At 38.3% G+C, this 9683-nt stretch overlaps 1 protein-coding gene across 1 annotated transcript; it reads right to left on the bottom strand.

Annotated features, from left to right (window-relative positions):
- Positions 1–714: 714 nt before the first annotated feature.
- On the bottom strand, positions 715–7787 carry PPDPFL (pancreatic progenitor cell differentiation and proliferation factor like). Its single transcript, XM_040432450.1, has 5 exons — positions 7620–7787; positions 7205–7317; positions 7019–7099; positions 4897–4996; positions 715–2879 (listed from the first exon to the last, which is right to left on the bottom strand). Exons 2-5 carry the CDS (start codon positions 7257–7259, stop codon positions 2867–2869), a joined length of 249 nt encoding a protein of 82 aa, XP_040288384.1. The 5' UTR covers positions 7260–7317; positions 7620–7787; the 3' UTR covers positions 715–2866.
- Between the last annotated feature and the right edge of the window lie 1896 nt (positions 7788–9683).

Below are 9683 nucleotides of genomic sequence, written 5' to 3'. Positions count from 1 at the left end.
CGGTTTGACGTGGATCACGTGGCTGCTGCAGCCAATGACTGGACGCAGCTGTGATGTGTCCCATGTGTCATGTGATCCTGGCATACTGACCTGCCTTTTTTTCCTGCAATAGCTGTTTTACCCTTTATGGGCATCTTATACCTGGCCTTATTAAAAGTGTGTTGGCATGGAGAAATGTATATAAAATGGGGAAAGAAATTATGGGGCACATTTATTAAGACCGGCAATTTAGATGCTGGTCTTAATTGTGCCTGCGCTGCTGGAGGGAGCGCCAAAGTTATGTGGAGATGCAGGCCTCTACATAACTTTGTTACTTCCTCCAGAATCATGTGCGACAATCTAAAATCTTTGCCAGCCCCCTTGCTGGCATAGATTTAAGTCATTTTGTGCTCCAAAAACTGGCGTACAAAATGAAGAATAAGATGGGCCTGCTGGCCCACCTTCTTCCCTCGCCCCCATGTCATGCTCCCTTTCTTAGACCTGTCGGGAAAGTGGCTTGAGTGGGGAAAAGTTCCACATTGCACAAAATGACTTGCGACAAAATCTGCAACTGACATATTCCACAAAGTGGCGTATATCAGTTGATAAATGGGCCCCTATATGTTTTGAGATGATTGCTCTGATTTAAATGTTCTTCTCATGTGGGGTATAAATAGGGAAGGAAAACGCAACATAAAACCCAACATAGAACCCAAATAGAATGCAAATATCATATATTAGAAATATTTTATTTTTTTCATATATTTTTGTACAAAAGTGCAGTATAAAAGTACACATATAGCCTTAAAGAAGACATCTATCCATGAAAATATGGATATAATATTGCAGTTACAGAATTTAATCCAAGCAAACATTCTGCAAGAAATATACTTCATGTCACAGAAAGATCTGCAAGTTTAAGAACTCTAGAATATGTCACAGATCAGAAGGCTCTGAGGATCATGATCCGATTATCCTCAGGAAGCTTCAACCGGCTTTTTATTTTTAACAAGGCGCATAACATATTGTAGCTGGAAATGTCTTTCGATATTTGGACAGCTGTATAACTTCTTCTGCTATCCTCATCTTCTAATAGAGATATCTAGCGCAAATTTAAACTGTATCCAAAGATTCTGTGTTATTCAAGCTAAAATCTCACACTGAAGCAGAAATATTCCCACTCCAAAATTCTTATTCATTGAGATGTTTGATCTTATATATGTATATTTTATTGATGTCGCCATCAGTTTTTAGAATTAGCCTACCAAGATTATTTCTGTGTACAAGTCTAAAGCCAGCATAAATATTATATAGCTGTCCAGTGTCCACCAAAGGTTGTAAGAGAGTTGAGACTATCAGACACCTTCAGCATTAGTATGGCCCCATGCACATCGTTCCTGGGAGATCTGATCTCCAATAAGTCTTCTAAGATAAAACAGATGACCAGATCACAAGGGGGGTGAGAATCATTCTTTAAGTATAAAGTGATGCTCCACCCATCCCTTGTGCTGTGATCAGATTATCTATTTGATCTAAAAAGACATGATGTTCAAGGGACTTGGTATGTGCGGTAAAACTTGAAATAACTGAAAAAAATTAAACAATTTTAATCTTGTTTTTTTCTCAGTTATCATACAGCTGGTGGGGTCTACCGACTCCCAAACACTTTAGACTGTCTGTAATTTCCAACATAAAATAATGTGCTACATTTGCCAAGAAAGAAATATAATGTGTATAAAAAGGTTAAGGATAAGCAAAAGAACTGCCAAGGGAATTATTCCAACTTATTTAACAAATGTTTCAACCATGGAAGAGATTGACATTGGTTTATTTTTGTTTTAGTATCTCAGATTTTTGACACCAATAAAGGTCCTCTCTACCTCTTTGCTCGATGTCTGTGGTTATGTGTAACATTAAACATTTCTAAAATATTCATTTGGTATTCTGGTATTCAACCAGAATACAATTTTACATTGAAGAGTTGATTACAAAAACATCCCTTCATTGATATAAATGAGAATGTGAAAATGAAACAGTAAAGAAATATATTCCAAGAAGAGAGAAACCGTAAGATGTTCAAAAAGACTCAATTTGTCTTTATACATGCACTCCTCCCTTCTAACATTGGCATATCTATTTAGGAGTATACCAAACCACTTTCTTACATCTTAGATAAAAAAAGAGTATGTCTGTTGACTATAAAAAGCATTTGACCCTGTTATACTTTTCTCCTCTATGCAGATATAAAGGTATAATTATTAGAGTTTAGAAAATCGCTGAAAATTGGATTCTGATTTGATTTGGCCAAATAGGTTGACCGCTTCAATTCAAGCCCGAATCGGAAGTGCTCCAATTGGCCAGAAAATTTGTATATGACCCTCTGAGGTCTCCTTGCAATCCTAGATTTTTTTTCTCTATAGTTTCTTTATTTTTTCTTTATCTTTTTTATTATTGTTATTTTTCTAAATCTTTTCTTCTCTCTGCCAAAATTCGCCTGAATTGAATCACAAAAAATGGAGATTCAGAGGCAACTCGAATTTGTACAAAATTCATATCGACTCTGATTATTTTAGAATTTATTTGCTTCCCATATCTTTAATTGTTATTTTAGCATCAATTACATCAAATCTTGGATAGCCCCTGGATCTAGTTAGTATTACCTATCTTATTCAAGGTTCTATCAGATTGAATGGTAATAAAATAATATATTTTGTGTGATTAGACATGATGAATGGTGATTGAAATGATCAGGTTTTATATGTTTGGGTAGAAGGGAAACCAATTATCTTCTTTGTATGTAGAGTTGATTATGTCCAGACGATATAGCTTGCAGCATTTCTTTACCGTCATCCATTGAAGCAAGGAAGACAACTGTAGACAGTTACAATCAGCTGTGGTGTCTATTAAAGAAAAAAAAAAATATTATACTCCTCAGTTACTACCATATACAATATTATGATACGCTATTTATTACACTTCCAATATATACTTTTTCCAGGGTAGCAGCTTTGAAGGGAGGTATATTATCCAATAGGTAGAAAGCAATAATTTTTATGACAGCGTGTAGTTCTTTTCACGTCAATTGCACCACTGTGGTACTGCACATGAAAAGATTCTGCTGCAGGCAAAGATGGCTCGATAGGAAGAATTGGCAGCAGTGTTTTTTAGATTTCAAACACATTAAAGTCAATCTCTAGGCAAGCATTAATGTAATAGCTATGTTATGAGTGTAATAGCTCTGTTATTTTAGATATTTGAGCTAAAAAGTTGGCAAAATTTTATTTTTAGTATCTCACCTCTTTTCGTGTAATTGAATATAATAGAGTTTAGTGTATCACTCTCTTTCTCTCAACTTCTGCCTTTCATGTAATGGAGAGTATTTAAAGGGGTTGTCCAGCAGGGTGAAATGGGTTACAGAAAAATAAGCATTACTCACTTCACTGATCCTCACCCACTGCTGTTCTGATTCTTAATGGGTCACCAATGATTCTGTCTTGATGTGCTGGGAAATGCCTGTCGATGCTTGTTCAGCCAACTATTGGATGAGGCAAATCACCACTGTGACCAGTGATTGGCTGAGCTGGCATCACCATCCATTTACAATGTGTTCAGCTCGGGCCAGTAAGCCTTGGAACAGCAGTGGAGGGGGGTTGGAGTGGTGAGTATCGCTTAATTTTTTAAACCAATTCTACCCCTAGATATAAAATGATCCCGTCATAACCCCTTTAATAGTCAAAAGCTCTTCCGGCCAACAGAACAAGGGTAGGAGAAGACTTGCACATGGAAGGCTTGGGAATCGGTAGTTTGAAAGAGAGGTAAACTATAGAATGTGTTGTTTTGTTCATGAAAAAAATTGAATAGGCAGTTAAGCATTAGTAGAGAATGTGAGAAGAATTTTCTGGCACATTTATGAGCTGAGAAAATGATATCTGGCATGTGAAGGGGTGCTCTGAAGCATTGGGGAAAGAGTGGCCTGACACTCAGAAGGGGTGGGGAAATAGTGATGTGCAATGGAGGAAACACTAGGAGATAATGGTCTGTCATGCAAAAAAGATATGGAAAGATGGAGAAGAAGGTGAAGAGTGATTGGACATGTAGAATGGCAGGGGTTATATTAAATTACTCAGAGAATGAGTGGTGGTGCACATAGTAAAACTGGGAAAGGATTCTTTAATGGGAACCTATCAACATGAAATGCAATGCAATCTGCAGGCAGCAGGTTATAGATCAGGAGAAACTGAGCAGATTGATATTTACAATTTGTGGGAAAAGATTCAAATTCTAATTGTACAGGAGCCATCTATGTATACACACCGCTTATACAGGGAAGGTTGTCAGTCACTAATAAGACCATCCACATGGCTAATGTGTTCCAAAAGAGCAGAGATTTGAATGAATAAATTACAAGTTTAGCTGAGTATTTTCCCACAAAACTATATATAAATCTGCTCATCACCTCTATAACATGCTGTCTGCAGATTGCAATAGATAATCTCTATACTCAGTAAAACTGGGAAAGTGCTGACCAGGCAGATGATAGAGTCAGAGGAGTGGTCCGACAAGTCTAATAAAGATGGGGAAAGAGTGGTCCGACAAGTCTAATAAGGCTAAGGAAAGAGTGGTCTGACACATACAAACGTTTTATAAAAGATCTGCTACTTTAGCTGTACCATAACGGTAATGTGGGTTATAGGATAATAGATTTTCAAAAGACTTGCAACATATACAGCTTTAGGCAATGAACCAAGATGTGAGATCTGCTGCCACCTTAAAACATGCTAAGAGCTATCTGCATCATTACAATATCTTATCATATTCCTAACACTAAGCCTAGAGAAATATAGAGGATACACTATGCAGGTAAAGCGTGTTTTGTATCCTTTACATATTATCCAAAAACAGCTACTACCATCTTACCTTGCAGTTCCCATGTTTATCTGCACTGATGACGTTGAAACTTGTTCACAGTGGAAAAAGTTTTTCAACCACCAGCATTTTTCAATCATGTCAGGTAAACCTATAAAAGAGTTGCAATCAAATTGGTAATGTGACATCTGTCTTAGGGTAGCATGCATTTGTGTCTCGTTCATAGAAGTATTAAACTTAAAGTGACTCTCCACTTTTTATAATCATTTAGTTTTTAGGTTCATAATTATGTGCTGAATAATGTATTAATATATTTCATAGCAGTCTGAGCTTTGCTTTCCAGATACATAATCTGTCTGCCTGCGGCCCCCACTAGAGAGCATGGCAGACAGCCAACTGTATACTGTTGTACATTGCATAGTTACATAGTTAATACTGTTGAAAAAATACATAACTCCAACAAGTTCAACGAAGGCATAGGTGGGGATGTGAATTTTAGAAAAGTGGAGTGAGACCCAGGCCTCTACACATTTTCAGAAACATTAAAGAGGACCTTTCACCTGGATAGCTTTAATATAATTATTATCCTACCTGACAGTGCGGCCCCCACTGATGTCTTGGCATTTTTTTTTCTATAAAGAACCCCCTGTTCGTCCGCTGTGGTCCACGTATCTTTTGGCGCCTCAAATGCTAATGAGGCGACTCGGTTACACTAGGTGTGGACTTGTATCTCTCCTGGGCATGGTTATCTTCTCCCTGGCTGCGAGTGCATCCAATCAGAGTACCCCGCTATTAGCTAGGGAGAAGGAGCTGAGTGCCAAGACATCAGTGGGGGGCCGCACTATAAGGTAGGATAATAATTAGATTAAAGCTATCCAGGTGAAAGGTCCTCATTAATGTTATTTAATTTTAAGAATTCCTCTACGCCTTTTTTTTAAACTGTTTACTGTTCCTGTTGTAACCACGTCCTGAGGTAGACTACTCCACACATTTACAGTTGTTACAGTAAAGAATCTTTGACGCCTCTGGAGAACTTTTTTCTCCAAATGGAGGCAGTGTCCCCTTTTCTTTTGAGAGGGTTTTACATGGAACAGCTTTTTGCCATATTTTTTGTACAGCCCATTTATATATTTATTTCCTCTTTTAGATGCCTCTTCTCAAGGCTAATTACATGTAATTCTTTTACTCTTTTTTTCATAACTAAGACCCTCAATGCCCCTTATCAGGTTAGTCGCTTTCCTTTGTATTTTGTCTGGCTCCAGGGCATCCTTTCAATTCGTGCCCAGAACTGAACTGAAAATTCAGGATGAGCTTGATACTAAAAGGAGTTTTTCACTTTCAAAATTTGTTTCAAATTAAGAATACTGAATTACAGGGCAAGTGCCCTGAAACATAACCATACATTTGTTGTGAAAATCCAATCCTCTAATCTCGATAAATGTTTCTTTTTTTATGCAAATAAGAGTTTTGGTGCACTGTAGGAAGGGTCTCTCTATTTGGTGCACCAACTCTCCACCAGTAATGCCGCCAAGTGCCTCCCCCCTCTTGTTTTGATCATAATCCGTGAGATTTCTCAGCTGGTAGCAACAAAGCAGGGGAAGCCAGATTCACCAGGTGAAGCTGCCCTGCCCATGGTGCACCAAGCCCCTTATTTGCATACAAACAAAGTAAAGCATTTTTATGGATTAGATAACTGAATTTTCACAAGAACAGTATGGTCATGTTTTGAGGCACCTACTGTGCATGGTGGTATGCTTTCTGTGTAACACAAAAGAGTTACTAATAAACACTCAACTGAATTCTCTGAATATAAGAGACACCTTGCAATATAATTAGTATACTATGACCTGTAATACATTGAAGTGTTGTATTTTCAAAGTTGATTTAGTTGCAATTTGTGACGAAAGGACTGAACAATTACGTAATCTGCACAAGTGTGACAATTGCCAAGTTCAGATCTTGTTGTTTGTGACTTTATGGGCACAAGCTTATCTATACTGCAGGAACTAGGGACATAACACAGGTTGTTCCAACGTGCTGTCTCTGGAAGTGTGTGTGAATAGAAACATTTAAAGGTACACAAAAATCCTTTGAACGCTGGTTATGTATTATACATTGATAACATAGTTCAAAGTAAAATGAGCAAGAAAAAAGAAAAGAAAAAAAAAAATACCTTGCTGAGGTTTCTCCAGTTCTGAAGGAAGTCCTGAGTCTGAACTACTAGAACAGACACTAGACTCAGAGTTCAGCCGCACTGCAAAAAGAAGATATTATTGCACACTATTTGTCCAGAATAAAACAGAAGTTTTAGATTTCTTTAGAGAAACTTTATGAAGACATCAATCTTTTAGTTGCTTACCTCTGTAGTACTGATTTTTTGCTAAGAGGCAACCAGCTGATGGAACAGATGCCATAGTCCCAGTTCAGACAACACTAGTATCAAGAATGGTACAAAATGCAGCTAAACTGTACCTGAGAGACAAAACCAGAACAGAAACAATTATATTTAATTACAACACAGCACAAGTCAGAACAGACTGCACTTTTAAAAACGGAAACACCAAAAGAAAAGTGACATAGCTGGGTCCATGCAAGCTGCATAGCACACAGATGGTTTTGCGCCGTTTGAGAAATCATCGGCATTAAAACTCAAATATCTAGTGAATGAACTTAATTAAGGAGCACACATTTAAGAAAGAAAATAAACTAGAATCATATAAAATGCAAGAAACTTTTAAACAGCACATACATTTATTTATGAGCCTGTAGTTTACCTGCTGTAGAGCTTCCTCTGGTGAGTTATCAATGCGACTGATATTCCATGTGAGATGTTCAGGGTTCAGAAATCTGCGAGCTATATGGTAAATGTTCTTCCTGTTACAGACACTTGTCCTTAGATTAGAAAGTTCATAGCTTGTTACTCTCTGGTTTCTCAGGGACGGTTTATATAAAGAGCGCTGCAGCAGGGAGTGTAATGAAATTTGAGCTCCTAAAAACATTGCCAATTAGTGGGAGGGTTTTCAGAACACTGTGTGCGAATATAGTCATACAGCCCTGACGTCTGTCAGGGGGACAGAATGAGACCTATTCACAGAAGGAATATTCGGCAGGCTGCTGCAAGGCTATAGCCAGGGAAAATGTTTCTACTTAAAGCCTAATTCTGTAAACTATTAGCAGTAACAAAATACCTTGTAAACTGCTGCTGTGCAATTACTGCTTCTTTTACTTGTGTTGATGCCTCCTTCTCCTCAGCTGTGACACCTTGCATCGGTGACCACACTGTCTATGCACATTATAGCACAGGGGCTATTTACTACCCAATTTACAATTGATTTGGGCTGACATTGCACAGATTAAAATTGTGCATGTAAAATTATGCAAGATTTTGCACCAAAATGTGTAATATTGGTTTTCCAACAACACAAACAACAACAAAAAAAGAAAAACAGGTGACAATAGGGATCAGTAAATGTACAAAATTGTGGTTCAAATGTAAAACTACTTATACCTGTAGCAGTATAAAAGAAAAAAATAACAAATTGCAAATGCAACAGATTTTTTTAAGTATTATGCATTGTTTCATAAATTTGTCAAAATTATCACCCTGGCCGGGACGAGGTATTTTGGTGCCCTAGGTGGAGCAGGCAAATTGCCCATCCCTCCCTCCCAAAAAAAAGAAAAAATCTATCTAAAGTGACTTTACTTACTAATAAAGAGATTAAAACACATTTCAAAAGAAGCAGTCAAGAACAGATCCAGTAACTTACAGTTGACGTCTCTATGAATTTTAATTCTTCACTTCCATCTTCTTCTCCATTTGGTCCAGACCATCATGGGCTGGCATCTTTGATCAGGGGTTTGCAGCCTCCTCTACCACATAAGAAGACGCAAGTATTACTATACGGCACATGGAGGACTGTTACGGATTTTGCAAATCATCCCCCAAATTTATACATACCCCAGTTCAGCTCCCAAATTTATACAGGCCACTGTCATCCTGCTGCTACTCCAAATACTGTGCTCCCCCATTCCAAAAAACCCTTAACTGTCAGATACAGTACCATACAGATAGTCCCCACATAGTAATAGTGCTACCAGACTGCCTTCATTTGCAATAATACCCCTACAGTATCCCTGGTAGTAATAATATAACCACAGTGCCCCAAGTATTTATAAATCCTCCCATGCAGTACTCCTGTAGTTCTACTGCCCCCCCCTGCAGTTATTACTCTCCTGAAGTGCCCCTGTATTATAATGCCCCCTTTTAGTTCCAATATATGTTAATATCTATAATGCCCCTATAGTTCCGGTATAAGATGCTCCTCCATCTTCATCCACCCCATAGTACCAGTATATATATGCCCCCGTAGTGCTCAGTGTGTGTATATATGCTTCCTCCTTTTGGTGCCCACAGTAGATGATGCCCCCCTCAGTGCCAGTTACATATAATGCTTCCAACTATTGGTGCTCCCAGTAGATGATGACCCCCTCAGTATAATGCTTCCCCCTCTTGGTAACCCCAGTAGTAAAAACAAACAAACACTTACTTTACTCCAGTTCCCCTGCCTCCATCTGCGATGCGTGGCCTGTGTTGCCTCATCCCGGCTCAGGCGGTCAAGATGAGAAGATCATGCGAGACCCAGCGCAGGAGGTCATGGTGATGTCATTGTGACCTTTTGCGCCCGTCTACTGTCTGTCACCCCAGCCCTGATTCTCACCAACTGCTCTTTCCAATTTTGTTTGGGCAAAATACATAATTTGCCTTCCTTCATACATTGGGGCAGAATTACTATTACTGTCCTATTCACACATAGGTTTTTGCTGATGTGTTTTTCTGC

This window comes from Bufo bufo, chromosome 5, assembly GCF_905171765.1.
Source record: "Bufo bufo chromosome 5, aBufBuf1.1, whole genome shotgun sequence".
Taxonomy (NCBI): domain Eukaryota; kingdom Metazoa; phylum Chordata; class Amphibia; order Anura; family Bufonidae; genus Bufo; species Bufo bufo.
The sequence above is the reverse complement of the archived record's forward strand: the minus strand, read 5'-3'. Positions and strand labels throughout refer to the sequence as shown.

Coding starts and splice junctions, on each gene's coding strand:
- PPDPFL (XM_040432450.1), bottom strand. CDS start 7,259: ATGGCATCTGTTCCATCAGCTGGTTGCCTCTTAGCAAAAAATCAGTAC. Junction 7,100..7,204: donor AAAAAATCAGTACTACAGAG/GTAAGCAACTAA, acceptor TTCTTTTTGCAG/TGCGGCTGAACTCTGAGTCT. Junction 4,997..7,018: donor ACTGGAGAAACCTCAGCAAG/GTATTTTTTTTT, acceptor ACTCTTTTATAG/GTTTACCTGACATGATTGAA.